The sequence below is a fragment of the Oculina patagonica genome, chromosome 3 (genome assembly GCF_052425735.1).
Source record: "Oculina patagonica isolate OP01 chromosome 3, crgOcupat, whole genome shotgun sequence".
NCBI classification, from domain to species: domain Eukaryota; kingdom Metazoa; phylum Cnidaria; class Anthozoa; order Scleractinia; family Oculinidae; genus Oculina; species Oculina patagonica.
Window position 1 is genome coordinate 4,725,991 of NC_135760.1, and position 24,451 is coordinate 4,750,441.

At 39.9% G+C, this 24,451-nt stretch overlaps 2 protein-coding genes across 2 annotated transcripts in view; both read left to right on the forward strand.

Annotated features, from left to right (window-relative positions):
• LOC144645126 (mannan-binding lectin serine protease 2-like) overlaps positions 1 to 24,451 on the forward strand; it is a 69,560-nt gene that overhangs the window by 36,846 nt on the left and 8,263 nt on the right. Inside the window, exons 3-4 of the mRNA XM_078504605.1 lie at positions 21,573 to 21,715; positions 22,788 to 22,992. Coding sequence (XP_078360731.1) covers positions 21,573 to 21,715; positions 22,788 to 22,992 — 348 coding nt within the window. The remainder of the gene's footprint in view (positions 1 to 21,572; positions 21,716 to 22,787; positions 22,993 to 24,451) is intronic.
• LOC144645119 (uncharacterized) lies at positions 4,040 to 8,989 on the forward strand. Its single transcript, XM_078504598.1, has 2 exons — positions 4,040 to 4,234; positions 6,424 to 8,989. The coding sequence occupies exon 2, from the start codon at positions 6,462 to 6,464 to the stop codon at positions 8,568 to 8,570; it is 2,109 nt and encodes a 702-aa protein (XP_078360724.1). The 5' UTR covers positions 4,040 to 4,234; positions 6,424 to 6,461; the 3' UTR covers positions 8,571 to 8,989.

The window sequence follows — 24,451 nt, forward strand, 5'->3', positions numbered from 1 at the left end:
AAAAAAGAAGGGAAATGCAGGTATCTCGGCAAAGATACATGCAACATATCCTTTTCAGTCTGGTTTCTTTTGTTTCTCTTCTACACAGAACACGTTTCATTACGATTCGTCCTACTGGAGCGACAAAAATGACTACGGACTCCTGGAAGGGGCAAGGGCACTCGACACAAATGAAGTCAAGGTACCGACGAACTAGAACACGCCCTTCACCAATATCTGCCTTGCCTGGGTATGGAGGTCAACGGACAACGGAATTTTATCGTTATCGAAGAAAGCGCCAGCTCCCTGTACTCGCTGATTGCCGGCGGAGAGCATCGCGATACGTTCCTGGGTCGAGACAAATGGAAGACGCTGATTGGTTCAGAGGCTTCGCTGCAAACCAACTGCAACCAAGAAGGGTTCGCTGATGTGTTGAAGCTCAAGCAATGGATTCAAGAAACGATACAAGATTCATAATAAAAAAAAACGTTGATGTACTTTAAATAATATTAACTATATGATTTATTCGTTTTATGTTAGATTTTTATTGCCGTTAGACTCACTTAATGTGTTGTTGATATTGAAGTGCAAAAGTCGCAATACTTAAGTATTGCGACTTTTGAGCACTCAGTTTTGGTTATTAGCTTGTAGCTTGCATTGTAGATCCACACTTCCTTGGCTCGTGATCTAATATTGATATTCCACCAACTTTATGAAAAACTCAATCGCTTACAGGGAATCCGTTATTTGGAACGCCCTGTCACAACGACTACACGGTAAAACTAGTAATTTTAAGTCGTTTTTTAACATAGTAAAAGGCAAGAACATTCTTAAAAATATTAGCTTCGAGGCGTTATCCACGCAGACTGTCAGACTGAACGATGATGTTTTTAAATTTTATTGAATTTTTAAATTGTTATTATAATAGTGATTTTTTTCTATCTTCTCAATATTAGGATGTCTTTTTATATGTCTTTTTAAAATTTTTAATTTGTACACGGCCCCACAAGCTTTTAGCTTTAAACTTTTTTACCGTGTTTAAATAAAGTTGTTGTATTTGTATTTGTACATTTATTCCCTTAACTTCTTCGCCGCGTACTTGTTCCCTCACCCTATCTTCCTTGGTGCATTTTTCTAGCCCACCCCTAATCTCATGACGTACATTTTGTCTCTCCCCACCTCCATTGGGGTAGTTTTTGACTGGACCCTACTCTCTTAGCCAATGCGACTGTTCTAAACTCACGACTGCGCATTCTTTAAAGATCGCTTGCCAAGAACACCTATTGAGTAAACATGGCAGTAAAGATATGTACAGAGGTAAACCGCAATCACCACAATATATTAATAGAAATGTTTCGTGTAATAAACAGGAAGCTGTGGTTTCATACCACATGACTTCAACTTAGCTTTAAGGTTCCGTGTGGAACAAAGGGCGGTGTTAACACGACGCCAGCCTTCCCTGTTTTGTTTATGTTTTCTTTGCTTGTTCATAAGTGATGTCGGCTTCATTTAGCTCTTCCTCCACCGACATCCTCCAGGCTTCACTAGCCTTCCCACCTTCCTTTTGTCCTGAGGGTCCCACTCCAGGGCTTAATGCCTTGTCGTGTGATTCATTAGATGTCGGCTTTCTCAAAGTGTGATCCTATTCTCAGTAGAGAAAACACGCACAAAAGCCAAAATTTACCACAATGCGCTACCTAAAATTCCCAGCGTGACCCAGGGGAGTACACGGCAATTCCCACAGACCTCACCCTTCTATTTAAGAGCAGCCTTCTTGATAATTCAGTCATTTCCAGTAAAGTTTAGGTCTCGGTACCCTTGCCAAGAGATTTCGTTTCTTTTTTTGTCCTTCCATCGCTGCGCCCATCACGGCGCAAGTTCCTGTAGCTCTCTATTCAATTGGAAGCCGTTGTCCACGCGGTTTTAAAACCTTCGATACAGCCAGAATATAAAAAATTAATCACAACAAGCCATACAGCCAGATGAACAACCGGCCGCTTATTATAACCCGCCGTTCAACCAGCCGCTCTACACGCCGTTCAGCTTGCCAATTAAACCGCTGTTCTCACAGCCGGGTGAACAGTTAGTAGGTTATCTCTACGTTTTGTTCAGTTCTGTTGTTTTTACGCGCAGGGTCGTCTTATTTAGCGACAGGTTGCGGGGTTTGCCTTACAAAATTTGTTCAGACTGTCCTCCCTGACACGTGTTCTTCCCTTTAGTTACTGGTGTCCTCGCAAAAATTTGTTTTTAGGAAAGTAGGAAGCCGCTGCGGTGTCTTGGCTTAAATTTGTTTCGTTCTACCGTTGTTCACAATGCCTTGTCATTTTTACTTTATTTATTCGCGTATTTTTATATTATGCTAATTTTTTTCCCAAGTTCGTCGTATCACTTTCTGCACGTGGCAAGGGTTTTTTCTAGGATGTTCAGATTTAGGGACATTTATTACAATTGCGCTTGTACCTTTTATATATTTTTGGGTTCTCCGCATTGTATATCTTATAGTCTCGTTTTTAATTTGTATTCAGCAGTTGTGTACCTCGCATCAGTGTAGTTGTTGTTGTGTATTTTAGCTACTTGGGTTTCCTCGCTAGCATTTTGTTTGCAGTTTGTGTGGAGCTACTAGGGTGACCTCGCTTGAATTTTGTTTGTAGTTTTAATGAAGCGACTGGCAGTTTTTACATGCAGTCACCATTATTTTTTTAAAACGCACAAATAGGACACTTATAACGTAAAAACGATGTTTCGCCACCTATAGTAAAATATTCTCGTCGGGATATGTTGCCACTGAGAGCTTCTTATGCGGAATTCTGCTGCTAGTTGTGAATTTTACTTTTTGAAGAGATGCTTTGGCAGTTTTGTTGACAGTTTAGGGCAATTTATTCAAAGGCTCCATTTATTAAATGCTTGTTTGCCCCACGGACTGTAAAGTAACAGTTCTCGTCATACGAATTCTACGATACTGAGCAACAAGAGGCAGAACGCAAGAGGCAGAGCACTAAATCAGTCAAATCAAATTGATTCAAGAAACAATAACATAACATCGCTTAATTACTCTCCGAAACGCTTGCTATAGATTAGACAAGAAAGTCTGCCATATGATAATTATTTCCAATTTGCGAGCGACAATGTTGCAACTGCGGCAAAACTGAATCGCAAACCAGCTTGTTTCCAGGATGGCCGCTAAACTTCAGGGTTTACCTCGGTGTAAGAACCTGTGATATTTTTCTTTGTTTTGGAGCTTTTTTTTTCCTGCTCTGTATTGTTTTTGACGCTCTTTGCTGCTTTTTTCGTTCTTTGTTTTACGTCACCGGTGAGTGTCACAGGTTCTTACACAAAGGATGAGCCAAACTTCATCTGCCGTAGAAAATGAACTCTTCAATTTAGTCGATCACTGCACTCTTCAATTTAGTCGATCAAATATAAGCATCCCTTTACTAGTCTTGGTGTATTTCAGTCACACTGTACAAGATGGAAAGAAAATGCACAATAACCAAACACATCGGGCTTGATTCTACGATGATTTACGTCTTACCGACGCACGTCTTATTCTTTTTTGTTATCTCATTTACACATTGTATTTACTATGCACAGAAATAAACTCCCTCATTTGTTATTCAAATGAATTTCAACACAGAGTAAATATTTTATTCTCATTTCCATCTTGCTGATCTTGGAACACTTAGTTCAGAAGAAGGCATATATAAATCGTCGAAATTGTGATATTGTATTAAGCGATGACGTTCGACAACCATCTAATGCCGAAAAAATGGTTACCAATTGCGTTATCAATACTAGTAGACTTGACACGAGCAAGGCTTGAAAATAAACATGACGTAAATGAAAACAAACGGATTAATTTACAATTTTATACCTGCTACGCAGGTTATCCCTGTTGCAAACAGGTTAATGACAAACTCGTTCCTTAAAACTCCTGATATTTGTCTAGGACAAAAATGCCATTGACGCCACTAAAAGGAGTACCTTACAAACAGGTTAATATCAAGGTCGTCAAACTTGTTTTGGTAACATTTTTATATTACCTTTAGTCAGTACATGTAGCTAAGTTTTCGCAGACGTTTGCATACATAGTCAGAAAATTGCTTCTGAGCAGTTTGTTACGGTCTACTAGCACGACTACAAGAAATCACCGACGTTAACTTGAAATTTTCGTCAGTCACTGGTTGAAGAAGAAAGCAGATTTGAGAATCTCTGGATTAAAAAGGCTTTGGGCATAACTGCGGATTTCGTTTTGAAGGCAAGTTTATCAAAATTATCTTTCTGTTTGCTTTTGGAGATTTTCTATCGACAACAAAAACTATTCATTATGCTCCTTACGAACTGAACTTTTTAGTCCGTCAAGGTAGCGAAATTTAAATATGAAAATAATACCTCAACTGAAATAATGGTTCTTATACATTTCTTTTACTGTTTTACTGTTTTTTTTTTTTACCGTTTTTCTATGAGAATTTGTGTGGTGATACAGAGATAGAACTGCCACCGTTAGTTAATTATGATTCACGCCATCTGTGTATTTGGCAATGTGTTGACAAAGTTAAAGGTGTAAAAACATAAGTTTATGTTAAGTGGTTTATCTACCTGCCATGCAAACAGTCAATATGGCGCATTAAACTGTCCGCTGAGATCAGTTCATACGTAAGATGCAAATGTGAAATAATCGTCAAATCAAATTTTAATTCAGTAGTGGTAGACGACGTTTACTAGGGATAGACCGACAGTTTCGACTAACTAATGTTTTCTCATCGCAACATGCATTTTGGACTTTTTCAGTCCCAATTCAAAAAAATTAAAAATTAAATGTTTCTTGTCACTTGTATGATGAATAAATATTGTAAACTAGCTAGGAAATAAGAGGATCATCACGATTGGGAATTAAAAACTGCTGAATGCCAATCAAACAGTTCTAGTTCTTAAGGATAAATAGTAATTTCAGAAAGCGTCACATCTCAATCAACTACTTTTATTATTTTTATAAAAATAGCAGGTAAAGGTAAGACAATGTAAGTTAGCGTCAGACCAAGTGGTCCATATCGCCAGTGCTTATCCGGGTTTCTGTAGCATTAAGGGGGGGTGACCCTTAACTACAAAAAAGTTGTTATGTATGGCTTCTAACCGTTATATCTTGGGCTCCCTTAGTATCCTTGGTTTAGTTTTTGATCATGTTTGTTCTATTGAAGGTTTCCTTCATTTCCGGCAGTCATGACCATATTTGGTGAGTCACGTGAACAGAACACAAAAACCCTAAAAACTCACACAGCTTACATTTTTCTCCGTTGAAATCAACACCACGGATAGAGTGCATTTAGAAGCAAAATCTTTAGCATGGATTTGTTGAAATTCGCGTTACTGAAAAAACTATGAGGTCATAATTTTTTTGTGACGTTGTTACTTTAAAAATAATGTAAATTATTTTTTTAAAATGAAGTCAACCTTCAATAGAACAAACATGCCCAGAAACTAAACCCAGGATACTAAGGGAGCCCAAGATATGACGGTTAGAAGCCATCCATAACAACAGGCCCGTAGCCTGGATTTTGTATGGGGAGGTGCGCATTAGTGCCGCAGGCACGAGAACGTAGGGGGGTCTGGGAATTGTGAAAAAATAGGTTGTCTGAGACGGCATTTCGTGCATTTTGAAGACAGTTTGTTAAGAAAAAAGGCAGCTAAAAGTGAAGGAAGCAGCAACAATAATTCTGGTACATTTTTAAATTCAAGACGTATTTTAGAAACAGGACCTTCAGCCGCCGGAAGTTCTTAGCTCACAGAAAAATCACTTTCTTCCGTGCGTGACATTTTACGGAAAAAATTGTTCATGGATTTACATGACCTTGCTACCGCCTTTCTCTTTTTCTCGTTTTCTTCTCTTCGGCCCATTCTGTTACGGATTCGTCAAGGAACTACATTTCAATACTCGTGTTCCAAGCCCAACAAGTACCCAGTAGTCTCCTCTCTTTTTGGTAGCGCCGAAGAATATAAGTGCCAGTAATGTATATATCGTTGAAATTAACCTAGAATCACGCAATTTGATCCAAAATATACCATGCAAATCTCCAAATGGTAGACATTCAACCCAAAGGTCGACAAAGGGCCATATTGAATGTAAAGACAGTAGTCGAAGTACAGAAATACCATTTCCCTTTATTTATTTACTTTTATACCTTTTTTTCACAATGGGTGGACTTCCAAGGCTCGTGGGGGGGAGGGGGGTGTGCGGACGCACCCATCGCACCTCCCTCCCCACGGACCTGAACAACCATTTTGTAGTTAAGGGCCACCCCCTCTTAAGCGACCAGGAATATTTCTAGACCTTTCTGCTCCCCGAATAAGTATGAGATTAGATGTGATTGTCTATCAACGTACTATGGCAACGTCCCCAGCACATTGTAGTGTTGTAAACTTTATCGCTTATACTTTATAATATTGCAGATCTTGTTTAACGAAACCATCAAAAGCAGCAACAAGTCATGGGATTCCCTTTCTTTGTTTCCTTACCGGATGACGTCAGACCCCCTGAGCATCAAAACCAAGGTGACGAAACACCGCTGTACATAAAGCACGTGGAAGTAAGAGAAACAAAACCAAGCTGTGCTTCATATCAGAAAGTCGAAAATTCCCTTTTACTTCGTTACCTGGTCAACACTCGCGGTGCGGAAGTTCTTGAGCAACTGATGGTCGTCAGATTTCACTCGAACGACAAAAACTTCATCGTGGAGACTCTGAAGATGGGGATCGAGTGCAACGGCTCCCAGTATCACTACTTGGGTCAATCGACTTCCCAGCTAAGAAACAAGACGTGTTTTATGATGAACGCCTCGCTTAGCGACATGCACGGTTTGCTGGCGAAGTTTGAAAACTTCGACGAGATTTTCCCAGTCGCAAGACGATCTCGAAAGATTGCGTTGCTCTTTACACCCTTCGAGCGCGGTTTGGAACTCAAATCCGGTGAATATGACGTCATTGACGACGTAACCAGCACATTAGGAACGTATGTGTTCACGGATGGGTGTGGTCTGATGTCGTCGGGGCTCGCCAAAGAGGTGCAGAGTTTGTATAACCTCCCATATGTACCCAGCGTCATTGAAGTGAGATTCAAAGGTTTCAGTGGTACTCTGGTACGTTTCAACAAAATGCCAAATCTTCGAGTCAAGGCGCTGTTCAGAAACTCAATGACGGACTTTGCAACTTCTTGTAAAGCCATGAATGATATGAAAACGCTCGGTATCGTGGGCTTCTCGCGGCCGTACTCGCTGGGCTATTTGGACACAGAAACAGTAATGCTACTGGCCGAAGGGGGTGCCCCGCGCGAGTATCTGGAGACACTTCAGAACAACTACTACGAAGTGGTAGACCGATTGGAAGACAAGACGTATGCTGGGTACTTTTTACGAACAACGGGGAATGATGACTTGCTACAAGCGTTTCAGCGGGACGGAATTACCGACGACATTGTGAAGAAGCTGCAAATCTTGAAGACTAAGGAAATTGAACACATGAAAAGGGGGAAAATAGTTAACGAAAACGACGAAATTGGCAATGAAGGGCCATTGCAATCTAAGGTAGAGAGTGAAAAAGAAGTTAGGATGAAACTTCAAAGCGATCTCAAAACGAAGGACGTGTTCGCAGAAGAATCCAGTTCTTCTACTGGCGATTTTCGCTTCAATCAAAACATGAATCAAGCTTTCGATATCAGAATTCTAACTCCAGACGCACGAGTGGTCTATGGAGCCAGCGATCCGTACGATCAGCTGAGATACGGAGAATGCTTCTTCCAACCAACTCTTCATGAAGCAGAGCGCGATGCCTTCGCCCTCGCCGAGCTCGTACTTGTGATGCGAAGGCCCTCGTACCACGCTGGAGATGTTCGTGTTTTGAAACTGGCTCACGGCAATGAAGCTTATAAAGATCTGTACGACTGCATCGTGTTTCCAACCCGGGGGGCACGACCACATGCCAATGAATGTGCCGGGGGTCGGGTGGGTGGTGACAAGTACTTGGTGTGCTGGGATCAGAGGCTTGTGCCACGTTTTATCGGCAGTCCGTACATCGGTTACATATCAAATTCTTCTTCGAATATTGCGAACAAAATGAAGGAAGTCACCAAGAGTTTCAAGTGCATGGCGAAAAAGCCGGCAAGTGATTTGGAAGAGAGAAAAAAGAAGCAACAAGCACGCCAAGAGCTAGTGGATCATTTTGGCCAATTTAAAGATTACGATGGGCTGCGCTCCCGGGCAACAGAGCTTTTCATCAAGTACGCGTCTTTATTTGGTTCGTCGTGTACCGAATGCGAACAGCTCAAGAAAATGCTTTTGAGCGAGTTCGACTGGAGCGAGCGATATTTTCAAGTTGACAAGAAGCTGAGAGAACTTGAAGAAGCTCACGATAAAGAAATAAAGGGACTCACCAAATCCTCTCACACAGCAAAGCTTCATTCGTCATCCCGCCGTCCCGGTTTGTGGGATCGTCTTTTAATTTCACTGCAGTACAAGAAGCCGCCATTTTGTCCAGGAGATGACGTCTGGAACAAGATGAAGTCGAGAAGCGTCACGTTTGTCGAATCACAGCCGAATCATTAACACTTGATGTAAGCAGATAGATTTTAACTTGCCATCAAAGCACAGATCTGCGCTTGGACAAGACAAGAAACTAAGAGAACTTGAAAAACTAACGATAAATAAATAATGGGAACTCACCAAATTCTTTCACACAGCGCAGCTCTGTTCATCGTCCCGCCATCCCGTTTTATTGGACCGTCTTTTAATCTCGCTGCAGAAGCGGCCATTCTGGCCAGAAAATGAAGTCTGGAACAAAATGAAGGAGAGAAGCGTCACATTCTCAAATCGAAGACGAATCATTAACAGTCGATATAAACAGAAAAATTTAGTTTAACTCGCCACCGAGGCACAGATCTGATCCATCAGCGCTTGGCAAACTTACAGAACTGAGAAAGGGCAGCCTTTCACCATACCTCATTGCCAACTGATTTGTTTCTTCTTGCAGCACAAAACATTGCAAAGCTCCCTCTTAGACTTAAACGAATGGAAACACACTGCGGAGAATTTCCATGCAGAGAAGTAAAACATTATCCAGGGGGGGGGGGGGGGTACTTGGGTCAATCTTTGCTGGGTATGTGCCGCTGGCCTCCCAGAACCCCTACCCCATTATAGTCATATTCTATGGCGAATTATAGACCCCACCTTAGTCACTTTTGTGTAAATGTAATTTTCACGACCCCAACTTAGTCACTTTCTGGGAGCCGTTTGTCAAATATTAAACAACAGCAATAAATACGGTAACATATTTTCGGCGAATCTTTCCGTTTATTAATCACAATTTGCCAGAATTTTCTTACTCTCGAAATCCCGAAAAAGTGTGACCCCATTCTAGTCACCCTATAAAAAAATGCTTGAAAATGCGACCCCATTATAGTCAGTCCAGTCGTGAAAATGCGACCCCATCCAGCGGCACATCCCCAGTAGCCCATTTATAGGAAGTGCCCCCCCCCCCCGGGAACATTATATCCTAGTAACTACTTGTGAGCTTAGCTAATAGCAGGCGTAATTTTAAAGTTGAACTAACTATGAAAAATTATTAACCAAACAGTTGGGAACGAAAACGTTTCACTGATGTTATTTATCGATATTTGCATTTTTAGTCATGAAACAGTGAATAACTTTTTCTTGTAATGGGGCATCTGCTTTACGAAACAAAGTATTATTAACAGTTTTAATAAGAAACAAAGTATTGTTAGTATTATTAACTTTTATTCTAGGGGAGGGCCACAGGTTTTTCGGTTTTTAACTGTGAAGTGCTACCCTCATTAAATTATTATTATTATTATTATTATATTTAGCATATGTAACTATGTGAAACTTCACAAAAAATACTGCTCAGCATAGCAATAATTAAATATGTACACATATTTAACTGCAGTTTAGACTTTTATCTTTCTTTCTTTTCTTTTTTTTTTCAACCGCTTATCAGAAGGCGTTTCGAAAGCCTGGATCGTCGTATGCTCGCATAAAGGTACAACGATTACTTCCGTTAGTTTTATGTGGGAACCTCATATGGAGGGGAGAGGGAGAGGGAAAATCAAGGAACCCTAGTGATCTAAGTTTTCGTACATCTTGTCTAGAGAATAGCAATACTAGGAGAGTTTAAGAATATACAAACGAAAAAAAAGGCGTTAAAGGCCTTTTCTACTAAATCAGATACTTTTCATAAACAACTTTGATGATTAATACTTTGACAAGAAACAAAAACAACGTACAAAATAGCTTCCCGCTTTAGTCCACATTTTCAAGCGCCAGTCTACGGCTGAGTTTATATTAGTTGAGCAGTCTTTGAGGGGCTAGGTCACGAGCTGTTGGTAATTTTAGTACTGTAAAACTGGTCATTTAATTAATTGAAATATCACAATAACGGTTTAAAACTGTATGATCATGAGAACTCAGAAGAAACATAGAAAAGCCAAGAAGGACCATGGATAAACAAAATTGACGACAAGATTAAACGGATTGCATTTGATTAAAAAAAACGTCGACCCGACTTTGTTCAAGTTCATTTTTAGTTTGCATTAAATCTCATTTCAAATGCTTGCGTGTGAATTATCCTTGTTTGTTATGTGGCCTTTATTTTGCCAATAAAAGACTGTCACTCTGCTTATTTATAGTTTAAAGCTTATCATAAATGAAAATAATAAGAATTACCTAAAATACCGTGAGTTGGCCCCTTCAAAACCTCTCTGGTATTTAAGAAAACCAGAACGCTTTTACTGCTTTAAATAACTGTAAAATACGATTTTCTGGCAAATAAACAAACTATGACTATTAACTTTTATCAGGCTTTAGGTCCTTCTGGTGCTATGATATTTAAAATCGTCCGGGTAAGAGTAGAGAACCGTAACCAACAGTCTTTTTTCAGGACTACTCTCAACCGAACGATCAAACTTGACGAAATACTGAATGGTATGCCTTGCTGGGCTCAAACAAAGATCATAACACAAGTTTGTTGAGAAAAAATAAGGTTATAGAACGCGCACCTTGATTGGATAGCTAGATGTTTTGGTTATATAACGAACACGTTGATTGGATGGGGAGGTGTTTTGCACTAGTCTGTGTAAACACAGCTTAAGGTTCCGTGTGGAATAAAGAGCGGTGGCAACACGGCGCCAGCGTACCCTGTTTATAGATGATTTCTTTGCCTTGTTCCAAGTGATGTCGGCTTCTTTTAGCTCTTCCTCCACCGACCTCCTCCAGGTTTTCACTAGCCTTCCCACCTTCCTTTTGTCCTGAGGGTCCCACTCCAGGGCTTGCCTCAGCTCATCGTGTTATTCGTTAGATGCCGGCTTCCGCAAAGTGTCATCCAATTTCGCTCGCGTCTCACGATCTCTGTCGGGATGTATTTTTGTTCTGTCCTCCTAAATGGTCCTTTTTGCTGATTTCTTTCGCCAATTCACCTTGGAGATTTTTTTTTAAACATTGGTTGGTGCGTTATGCTTGACATACACATTGCAGACTCAGTGTCCGACGCGCGTTAAGAGAGATAGCTGGACACTGATTAAAAATCTCGACAATTTGCAACTTCCTTGAATTGCTTACAAAAGTCATGCACGGAACAAACAAGCTGTAACAAAATCTTTTATATGGGTTCCACTGGTGATTTTTATTCGCTTTCCGTTTTATTGTACCGCTTTGACTTTTCAGCTGCAAAACGGTCTTAAACGAGGCGGCAGTCCTTCTACACACGATAATGGCACAAACAACAGAAAATCAAAGAAGTTGAGATTTTCAATGCAGGATGGCTATCCTACGCTTTTACTTGGCGTCGGTTCATCGGAGTAAGTAGCAAAAATGCATTTTTAACCTGTTTCAGATGCAGTTGAGTTCCTTTTACTTAAAGGTCAAATGAACAGAAATTTCAAAATGTCATTTTAACCAACCAAACACTAAACCTATCCATTATTGAGTGAAATTAAAATAATTTTTTTCTTTCCGAGGCTTAAAGCGCAAATTACAGCAAAAAATACGAAGATTTCACGGAAACGTTTTGAATGACTGCGCACTGAAGTGGAAGGAATGGAACGAGTTTGTGATGTCATAATTAGTGTTTTTGAAGACGACCGCAGACCGATTCTGCAGACCGCACTGTTTGTCAAAGTTCAACACAATAGAGAGCTTAAGCAACGACGACAGCAACGTCGACGACAACCTCTAATGGAAAATGAATTTATATTTTACTTGAGAGAAACTTGCAACTTTCCGGACGTATTCTGCTTATTTATCGCTTTACGAACTAGCTCCCGCTAAATATTCAAAGAAAGCGTTCAACCCCAAATAGAAACAACCAAAAATTAGCCGTCGTGGCTGACGTTTTCCAAAATACGCAGAAATTTGTCATTTCACGTTGTTGTTCGGCAGAGAACGGCTTTGAAGTGTACCAAGATTCAAAACGCACGTGCATAGTTAACGCACGTGCAGAGAATTCTGCTCATTAACGTTAAATGCTCATGAAAAAGAACAATAGAGATTTCTGATTTGTTTACATACCAGCGTGCAATCTACCTCACACGTTTTGCAAAACGACACGTTATGCAAAACAACAGCAAACAAATCTTTAAGCTTTTTTGAGCTTTAGCTATTCTATTTAAAAATGCGCCTCTCTGAACAACAACCAACAATCAAACAACTGAAAAACGGCCGAACAGAAGGAAATAACTGCTTGAAATGTCACTAAACACATTTATTTAAATTTTAAGGCACGGTCTGCAGAATCAGTCTGCGGTCGTCTTCAAAAACACCAATTATGACGTCACAAGTTTTTATTTCCGAGAATTTTTCGACAATTTTTCCGAGCACTCTACGATTATGAAGGCCTAAAAAAAGCATTTTTCAACTTGCAGTTTCTCTGCAATTCAATGTCCGATTGCTTTGAAACTTTGGAATATGTTTATTTGGCTCGTAATAAATACATGGGCAAAAAATAACAAAAATCGAAATTTCTGTTCATTTGACGTTTAAAGAAAAGAAAACGTTTTCGCTTACCTGTCATCTGTTGCATTGTGGGGTCGTCAGTTGAATGTCACTGAATATAAACTTATATAGCTGAAAATTCTCCCGGGGGGGGGGGGGGTACTCCCTTATAAGGCCTTAACGGGACGTGCGGCCCGATAGGGTCTGGTTTTCAGGCTTTTTTGTCTTGAACGGAGTATATATTTCACCCCTTTTTGTTTTAAACGGTATACATTTACATGGACCAATGTCAAACAGGATAGGCTTATATGCCTGCAGAGGTGTAAATTTATACTTAGCCACAAGCCGAATTTTCACAAATTCTTCCGTATTGCTGACTTACGTTGATTTCGGGATTGATAATTAGCTTAATTCACGGCTACTGGCAAAGCCAGTGAGATACTTGTTTATGTCTTAGACGTGGTATCAAAAATTGGCATTCTGTCTTATGGCCTAGGGTAGGAAAAATCTGAGGTTCGTGTCTCAAACAGGGCCAGGGTTAAGCAGGCCGGGCCGCACCTCCCTACCCAAGATTATGTCGAGTACCCCATTCTTCCCGGGAAAGTTTTACGTTTGTCTTCATCATCTCCCTAATCGACCTTATTGGCTGGATTGACAACCCTTACCTTTTTCTCTCGCTATACCACCACATTTTCCGAAATTTCTTAAAACTATTCTCAAAATTGTCGCAAATGGATCACGGCGTGACAAAGCTGTCGAAAAAAAGGTTTTGAAGAATTCCGTGATTTAAGTCAATTTTTTTTCATGTGGCAATTCGGTAATTTAAATCTTGAACTACGGTACAGTCAACTCTCTCTAAGACGGTCGACACCGTCGGGACCGGCCCCAACTGTCCGTCTTAGAGAGGTGTCCGCCTTAGAAAGAGTCGAGGTAACGTGATACCAGTCATTCTTAGATAATAAAGCTGAACGGTTATGCACAATGAATACGTACATGTCTGCTTGAAGTCTGTTTAAAAACCGTATTGTTTGTTAGAGCAAAAGTTGAGAGCTTCTACAAACTGTTACACTTTAAGTAGAAAACTACCTCTTTGATGCCCATACACCTACAAAGTTAAGCTTGGAAATAATCCGCTATAACGGATTGTTTTTGTAAGTGTAATATCCTTATAAGGGACTAACTAACTTTGCTTTATGTTGATACGAACTTTTGAAGTATTATTCGCTAACAAAAAAAAAACACTTTTTAAGTGTCCGACAGTCTGTTTCAAAGTGTCCGTTGTCCGTCTTACAGAGGTGTCCTTCTTATAGGGAGTTTAGTAACAGAAAAATGACTGAAAAACGGCAGGGACCATCGCCAGGTGTCCGTCTTATGGAGGTGTCCGTCTTATAGAGGTGTCCGTTAAGAAAGAGTTGACTGTATTGCAGTATTCTCCAAATTTGCGAGATGCGTTTAAGTCGTCACGTTCACGCAAAAATCATGGTGATTCCTGTTTAGACTGTTGGAATGCTTAAGGCCGCACAAATTTGATTTTTAACGTTGCATGTCATGTCTGTCAAGATCATTCACGCGACAAAAAGTTCTATCTGCTCAAAACTCATCCACAGAGCTGAAAGACGAACATTTACTAGAACACTGACTCCTATGGGAAACACTCGCTAAGATATATCGGACCTATGCTGTGGAATCGACTCTCAACTAACTTAAAAAACTTACCGTCTCTGCAATCTTTTAAAAGACAGATCACTTTAACTAACCTTTCATCGAAAATTGAACATGAATGCGAGAACTGTGATTTATGTAGCACATTATCTATTTACGAATAACTTATTTTAGAATTATTGTTTGGAATTGTTGTAAATAATGTAGTTAAATTTTAGTCTCTTTTTATTGAAAACATCAGATTTAGGTGCTTTTTTTAAAAAAAAATTATAACTTATTTTATTTATTTTATGTGTCCCCTATTAGTAGAGGGTTTTTATCCTCGGCTAGATTTTATTGACACATTAATTAAGTTGTTCATTTATTCATTTATTCAAACAAGGCGATTTACGGCGTGAAAAGATCTTAAAATTGGGAATATTAAATGAATCACGTTTCCCACTATTACGTTACAAATTAACTCGAGCGAGAGAATAATGCTGTTTTAGCTTGTTTTCGAAACGACTAGAAACCCGAAAAAGGTGAGGGATATAAGTTTTTGATACTTAGCAATTATTGGATGAGGCAGAGTATGATATGAAGAATTATGCAGATCTCGGAGGGTGTTATCGGCTGAGGCGGATAACACCCTCCGAGTTCTACATAATTCTTCATATCATACGAAAGCCGAATTCAATAATTGTTTTATTATTCATTCAAAATATTTCCTGAGCTCCAAATGCACAAAATGAATTTAATAGGGTTTTGACAGTAGGCAAAGTACACAAATACAAAACAACGTTCGCTTTTAAATTTGATTTAAACTTTAAAAACTCGGTTACCTTCATTAAATTTCGTGTCCTTTATAATGTCGATATTTAGCACTTGCTTGAAGTGTCTATTGAAGCTAAATCTGATGACACAAAGCGATGTTTTCCAGTACAGGTTTCCATCGTTCTTGCTTACTTCGACGTAGAATTTTCGCTCCAAGAGTCCTCCGCTGTGGCTGGATCAGGGATTTTTTCCTCTTGAAGATACGCTTTCAAAATCGATCGACTCCCCTTCGTTGCTTTTTCCGTGTTTTGACTTTCCTTGTCTTCTAATAACTTAAATATTTTTCCTCTTCGTAATGCTCAAATCAAGCGGCCATTTTCGCGCTTTCAACCTGCTCGGCAGCAAAGCCGTTCAGTTGCGTGAGTTGTTAATCATACATTGGAACGAGGTTACGATCCATTAATTTTTAATATTGAACGATTGACGTCATTTTATGACGTCAATCGTCCAATAATTGGAATTTCTTCCAAATTTGGTCGGCGCTAGCCGGTTAGCTGGAATTAACCGGGGATCGAAAGCCATCAGAAACAGAGAAATATTTTGAATGAATAAAAATGACTATTGTCGACCAAAACGCTAAGAAAACGCATTCCGAAGGTTTGGTGATAACGGTTACGAAATACCGCAGTTTAAGATTAAAACTGCCGAGGCACCGCATGAAAAATTCGTCTGTTTTTTCTTAAAGCAAAGCAGCAAAGTTAACGGTTTTTATCTCAGATTCCTGTTAGACAGGGTCAGCGTTTGAAGTTATAAGCGGCACCACCCTACACCGGCAAGTTTCCGCCCCCGGGGGTACTCGACATAATTTTGGGTAGGGAGGTGCGGCCCGGCTTGCTAAACCCTGACCCTGTTTAAGACACAAACCTCTGAATTTTCTACTCTATTTAAGACAGAATGCCATTTTTTAATACTATGTCTAAGACATAAACAAGTACCTCACTGGCTTTGTTGTAACCGTGAATTAAGCTAAGTATCAATCCCGAAATCAACGCAAGTCAGCAATACGGAAGAATTTGTGAAAATTTGGCTTGTGGCTAAGTATTAATTTACACCTCTGCAGGCATAAACGCCTATCCTGTTTGACATTGCTCCATGTAAAGATACCCCGTTTAAGACAAAAAGGCCGGGTGAAATATATACCCCGTTCAAGACAAAAAAGCCTGAAAACCATACCCAATCGGGCCGCTGACGTCGCTGTTAAGCCCTTATAAGGGAGTACCCGCCTGGGGTTTCTGTTAAGCTCCTCCCCGCCGTCTGTTGTAAGTTGTTTTACGCCTACACTGTTTGGATCTGAATTATCAAACCGCAAACTCATGCAAGGATTTTCGGCTTTGAACTACTGTGAACTCAAGGTATAGGGTTTCGTCTACACGTTGTTTGAACCAGGCTGCTGTTGGCCGTTGAGGGCTTAATGTGCTGTACATAGTTGGGAAGTCAGATCTTTCAGTCAGTTTGTTATCAGGTAAAATACCTTTTCTTTGTTTCACTCTGATGTTTTAACTTCGGACACCATGTTGCATGCGACGCTCTGGGTATAGCTGGCGATGAGGACTGAAGAGCTTTCGTAGATCTGAATTTTGCCGCTAGTTGCGAATTTAACTTATTGAAGAAATGTTCTGGCAGTTTTGCTAACAGTTTTACGGCGAGGACTGTAAGCAACAGTTTTTATCATTTCAACTCAAGAGACAGCGACTATTCAATCAAATTGCAAAACAGAGCAACATAACATCGCTCTTCTACAAATGTAATGCTTTCCAAGAGTGTGTAAACCACAAGACTGAATTAATCGACTTTAATCGACAAATACTTAATCAAAACTTCTGACAGTGACAGAAATAGATGCGGTGACTACGCTTAGTAACGACAACACAACGAGTACATAACGAGTACAATGGCGGTTCTCCCTTGGAGCACGTTTTTCAACTCATACTGTCTCTGCGCATGCGCACAGAACGCGGTCTAGACTACTAGTCACCAGATTCCACATAGAGTCCCGGGGTATACATCCTTATAATTATAAGCTGTATAGATATATGTAGCGCCAAACGTTCCGGAGGAGTACAACCTTTTATACGTATACCCTGTAGGGGTATGTGGTGCTGGCCGTGAGTCCCATTTTAGAACTTCCAGGTGTGAATTGGGTTCTAAGTTTGCCCTTTTGTCTGAGATGGGGTCGCTAAATGGAGACAACTACGTCAAATTTATATTTTTCTGCTTTTCAAAATCAGGCTGTTTTGAGGTGTCAGGAGCATAAATAAATAGCGGATGCTGTAGTATTATAGGGGAAATTTAAAAAAATAAAAACATCTTCTCTACTTGCGGTCTTAGATAGGGTACAAACAAAACATGAGCTTTTCTTTGTTTCAGACGGAGTAGGGGTTTTTAGACCGCAGCGGAGCCGACTCCCACCCAAACATTTCCAAGTGCCCTTTCCCCTTTCTCAACTGTTAAAATATGCTAATTGTGACAATTTATCCCTTTGGAAGCGTGTCTTAGTTAAATGTTAAGCCCGTCCCAAATGTTAAGCATTTGCTGGGTAGGGTCTGGTCTCAATAAGACCTAAGGCCGGCGGCCGGTATTGATTTTTGAATCAGGTTTGAAATAAGGTAGGGAAAATTGCATCAAACTTTGTCTGAAATAGAGGGGTTTCAAAAAGCTCACCGCATACCCCACCGGTGACCCCCAAATGCCTGGGGATTAACCTCGTCCCCCACCTAGGCAAAGAGTCTACTGTAGTAGTCTCTGACAAAATTGAATTAAGACAACATGATATCTGTGGTATATGCGGTCGACAAGAAGAAAAGCTATTAACAACTGAAAAAGCGAACACTCAATATAAACGTAAGCTTAATTTTATTCACCTATTTGCACGTTTTAAAGCTTTCCTCTACGAGCGGCTTCACATGTCAGTCCTCGACATAGATAACAGCAAACGAAGACCGCAAACAAACTTGTAGAAGTAATTTATCCGGTAAATGTGACCTTCTTTCACAGAACAAACTATATATGCCCTCCTTTATATCCTGGGTTGCTGGTGATGAGTCTTAGAGATGACAGAAGTGAAACGGAGATGTCAGTTGCCAGCCGCTATATGAATGAGTTTGAATCGTCGCACACTCGCAAGTGTCTGTTGCAATTTTTGTACCGTTTTCAACTGTACGGATCTTTCGGATCTTCGTTTCAAGCTATCACCCCGTTTCCATTCCATTTTCATTACATATCTGCGGAAACTGAAGTCAAATTTCGAAAAGATCGATGTACAAGCGAGCGCTGTGTTTGAAAATTCTGCTCAAAATCCCGCCGTCTTGAAGCCAACGAAGTGCAGCGCGCTCAACGAATCAGAAACGAGCAATTTTCCTGTTTTTCCAATCAGGAGTCAAGTAATTTTGCCCGGGGCAATTACCAAAATTAAGGAAAAATGCCTTGTCTCAGCCAATCAGCATTCAGTAATTTTGCCCTCTATGTTATAAACAGCATAATTCAAGATCGTGGACGACCGTCTTTTAGATGACTTCAAACTGATGAGATGTTTTTAAACCAGGAAAATGCGATGTTGGTACTATTGCTATCTCTGTTCCAGTTTTGCAGTCCTTCTCAAGGCAAAGGTAAGGAACAATTGCAAATACCATTGTTTCAGCTTCCATTAACATCAGAGGCAGATCCAGGATTTTTCACAAAGAACGGCAAAGCAAAGACTGCATGGTGGCGATGGAGTGGCAACCTGAAGGGAAGAGAAAAGTGGGACGACCTAAAACCACTTGGAGAAGGACGGTGAAAAAAGAATGCAGACAGAAGAGGTGGTCCAGCTGGTTGGAAGTCAGGGGCGCAGCGCAAGACAGGGCTAGTTGGCGAGAGACAGTTACAGCCTTATGTGCCTCATGGCGCGAAGAGAACTAACTAACGGCAATGCAAAACCAAAGCAATTGCGAATTGCGAATTACTTTCGTCACCAACCGCTCTATAAATTATCTTATAGCACAACTAAAGTACTATTTGCCCATGGGTGGATGCTGACGAATGCCTTCGATAAACTTGAGCACGCGCGCTGATGTGATGCGACATGGCGCAATCGATCAATGCTGGAAAAAGAAAGTGTACTTACTACACGAGTTTTTCTATTTTTCGTTAATTATCTAATAGTGAACTTGAAAAGCTACACAGGTACTCTTATTCACAACACTAAAAGGTTGTTAACTGTCCGCCACGTCTGATACCTATTTAAAAGTTTGATCTCCTTGCGTGAGTACTGTACGAGTTACCTTACAATTCAGAGAGTAACCTTAGCACGCGCAGTTGTAATAACAGAGTAAATGTAGCAAAACGCCTTTAAGTTGTGCTATAAAACAAATGGTAAATACTACACTATACACTATTGAGTTATGGATGCACTTGGGAGGTTTGTCAAGCACTCAAGAGGGTCTCAACTGAGCTAGAGCTGCTCTCGGCTATCGCCTCGGGCGACTTAGTAACTTCCCGTGTGCATCTGTAACTCAATAGTGCACGCTGTGGCGTTTACCATTTATTAATTCGCTTAGTTGACAACAAACCAGCCCAAGTACAGTCGACTCCCAGTAACTCGAACTTCGCGCTAACTCGAACCAAAATCGAATTCCCCTGGATTTCCGTCATACATTTGCTGTAATTTTACCCTCGGTAACTCGAACCCTCGGTAACTCGAACCTCCCGCTAACTCGAACCAATTTTCGTTTTCCTTCAGGTCATTTTCTATATAATTTTACCCTCGATAACTCGAACCATGCCTGTCAATACGTGACAAGTCAAAGCAAACGGTGACTGTAGTCAAAAACACTGAATTTATTTTGAAATAAACACGTACACGAGTCAGAGCCGCCCCCGAATGCCCCTCAAAACTCGAACTCCTCCTGTTGCTTTGCTTTGTTATCTTTCACATTACGTTACGTTATGATTCAAACAGTAATTTAGAAATGTATTTTTCCAATTTCACTCGGCGTCTCTTTACTCTAAAATAATTTGTTTAAAATGTACATTGTATGAACAGAAAAACAGTATGCATGTCAGCTACAAAAACGTGTTGGCGATATTTTGCGTTGAGAGGCTTTTCTGTACGATCAATCCATGTTTTTTAGCCCTTCTTCGAAAATGCTCTGTAACTTTTTACTGTTATCGAGTACGACAAAACGCCGACACGTTTTTAGCACTTTGGGAGCGGAAACCCTCGAACAAATCAAATTAGAGAATTTTAGAATTCGTTGTAAGTTAAATTATGCAGGGCCCCACTGAAAACCACCTTTTTGTGACGTGGGCTCCCTGCTAAAATATCTTTATTATTATTATTATTATTATTATTATTATTATTATTATTATTATTATTATTATTATTATTATTAAAGCTTTCAATAGCCGATTCCGACTTTCGTATTTAGACCTCGTAAAACATTCAACAATTTATTCTATCACAAAACGTGGCAGTCGAGTTTTTGAGCTTGTGCAAGAGAAGTTTAACGTGACAGTCGAGCTTTTGAGCTTTTGCAATCTTTCAAACCAGCAATCGTAACCAACTTGCTCTACAGTAGCAAGCTTTGTAATCTATTTCGATGGTAACAAAATCCAATCAAATATCCTTAATTACCTTGAAAAAGGTCAAAAACTCGACTGCCACGTTAAAAAATTGTTACAGTTTAGTATTTTAAAATTGAAAGAGAAATAAATATTTTACAATAAAATTGAACTATCTTCAACTTCTCACTGCCCATCAATGCCTCACCCAGTACCCAGATGCGATAGCCACTCAACGGCTCGTGACACTAAACCGCAAGCTACAGTTTCGCACATATTTACAACCCTCAAAAATAAACACAAACAAGTTTCTATTTTATTAAAATCAGAAAAGATCAAAAGACCGGGGCACTTTTAGTGTCAACTACCCCTAGTTAGATTACAATATTGGAATACGAGATGAAATTACTAACCCCTTCCCCATTCAGTCGCCTGCGTTCGGTAAGTTGGGAACAGCACGAAGAACGATGAGTGGGGAAAAGAGGCCGAGGAAGCTAAGCGAAAACCTGGAACAGGCTACCGTTCGGCAGTTAATAATGTGCGTGTTATGTTGAACGTCTAACTAGTAATTGTTTGTCATATTTTCTTTAACAGGTGAATGTGGTGGAATCTTGAGCTCTTCCTCGGGCATTATATCAAGTCCTAAATATCCTGAAAATTATCCGCCATGGTCCAACTGCACCTGGTCTTTTGTCTTGCAAACAGCACGCGTGCGTATAGAATTTCTTGACTTTGAGGTAAGACCAAGAGTAGGTAACCCGATCATTTGCGTAGCAAAAGATCAAAAAGAAGAGCTTGTACTACAGCCGTTTTTGTAGACTTTTACGAAGGCCCACGTATTGCCATCGGCCAGGTGTAAAATTCCCGTACACTTATTTCCCGTGAATTGTATTTTCTTTTCGTGTCACTGAGAAGTTGGCAAAGGCCATCTCTACCATATTTTTGACTGTAAATCAAAGGTGGCAAAGGCTGTCTCTGTGGTTTTGATAGAAAAGTGCCTTTTACCTGTTGACAATGATCAAAGGTAAGACAAATGTGCTTCCAAATGTGGAGTTTGATTACTGTCAAAGCTGCATTGTCAAAGGTGTTCTTAATTTTAGTTTGACTACCGTATTTATTCGATTTAACGCCGCCCTCGAATAAACGCCGCATTTTAGAGCACAAAATATTTATTCGAGTAATAGATTCAAAAGGCAAAATGCAGTAATAATCAAGTTTGAGCAAGCCTAAAAAAATGTTTTCCTTGATTGTAACAATGTTTTATAATATTGAAAATGGCTTTCCAGACAAGCACTAAAACATGTTTCTGTTTTTGAAAATTCAAATGTTCGGTTACCATGATATATAGTTTGTAAGAAATAAATTGAATTTGAAATAAACGTATAAACGCGGCACTTAAATCACGAAAATTTAATAAACGCCACGGCGTTTAATCGAATAAATACGGTAACCTCTGAAAATACGGTAACCTCTCAAAGTTAGTCGTGCAGCTTTGTCTTCCCTTTGATGCGAATCAAAGGTGGTGAAAGCCAACTTTTTGTGCAGTGCAAAGCCTGTGGAATAATAGGATAGAGTCATAAAGAAACAAGAACACAAAAATTAAGCCAGTCAAGCCCGTCCATCTTGCGTTTTCTCCACCGTTTCATAGTGATTTTAACGGGTGTCTGTATTGAAGTGTGTATGAGCCGCAGGGAACAAGAAAACTGTCGGTAAAATTAAAACCAAGGTGCATGGGGTTCGATTATTTGTCTAAATATTGGCATTTGCATGACTTAAGAAAAGTGATTTTTAAATCGTTTTTTTTTTTAGCTTGAAGATGACATGCAATGCTTTTTCGATGCTGTGACGATTTACTATGCTAATAGTTCGGATTACTCAGCCACAATTTTCAAACCCCTGTGTGGTGACAAGCTACCTCCAAGCTATGAACTCCAAGCTGCTCGATTAATGGTCCGGTTTAAAAGCGACAAAAGTGTTCAAGGAAAGGGATTTCTACTGAGATATCAGAGCTTAGGTAATATTAACAGCATAAGAAATAACGGGCCAGATACAGATAGTTAAAATGCATTCTTAGTATTGTTTCATAACAATAAGCTCTTGGATTCAAACAGTACTTTTAAAAGGGCGCACGGAAGAGAGAGTTCAGGGACTGGACTTCATCTCCCCCTGCTCAATGTTGTTTCATTGGGTTACAAATCACCTGGCCTTGTTTTCTCTCCCCCTACTCCTATAGTGGGCTATAGGTATATAAAAGCCGGGTACAGCCTGAAAAAGGTACTTCTTTTAGGCGGTCCACGGAGCCTTCCCGCGTTGAGAAGTTAATGATAAGAACAAATCAGTCTATATCAATATCTACGTGAGTTCAAAAGCTGAAAGTATAGCCAAGGCTTACACCAACTATTTTTTTGCTACAACAAACCTCAATTAAGCTGTTCAACACATCAGTTTGAATGGTTTTCCGAAGCTTGTTACCAATTGAGTCGGTTGAACTCTTACCGATTCTACTGAGACAGAGTCTGTCTAGCTACCAATAGGATAGGGAATAAATTAAATTCAATGAAGGGCTGATACACGTTCAGTGCAGTTTATACATTTGAAAACTTTAGATAAAATATAAATTGGGTTTATCATGTACGTAATTGGTGGTAATTAGAACAATTTGTAACGCTTTTGTTGATATAGGGTATAGATTTACGAACAAACAGAGTACAATTAACCCGAATTTCGTCATAAAACGAAACGTTTAGAGAAGAAAACGGAAAAAAACGTAACATATGTAGCATTTAAAAGGAATAGGAGGAAAATGTATTTTATAGAAAGCAGCTTTATTGCGTGGTTTACAAGTACAGTCAAACCTCTCCTTACGAACATCTCTGTAATACGGACACCCGGCCTTATTACAGACAGTTAACCTGGTCCGACAGAGAGAAAAAATCATATAAACTCTACCTCTGCAATACGGAACCCTCTCTGTCCATTTGGTGTCCGTAGCAATCGCGATTACGTCTCCAGCGTGACAAATTGAATAACGTGTGACAGACAAGCGGTCAATATCAAACTATTTCAAACGACGGTTTTTAACTGCAATTTGGTATATTAAGAAACATTGTTGCTCATTTCTTTAAAAAAAAATCCTAAGGCAGAATTCAGAGCTACGTGGTTTTTTGTAATTTTAAAGTGGCTCTGAACCCTACCTACAATTTGTTTTTAAAAAATTGGTAACAAGGTTTTTTTTTTTTTCAGTGAAAATGTAAGTAAAGCCCTGGCCAAACGGCAACGCAAGTGGACGCAAGAAAGTTGAACTTGCGTACAGACTTGCGTTGGGTGGCCAAACGGACTCGCAAGTTTACTCGCAAGTGCACGCAAGTTGTCAAAAAAAAAGCCATTTTAATGCTACTGCGCGCGCTGCAATTTAGTATTTGAAGTAAACAGCAAGACTTGCGTTGACTTGCGTTGGGTGGCCAAACGGTGAA

What these genes read in the sequence shown, in the direction of transcription:
- LOC144645119 (XM_078504598.1), top strand. Translation starts at nt 6,462, where the DNA reads ATGGGATTCCCTTTCTTTGTTTCCTTACCGGATGACGTCAGACCCCCT.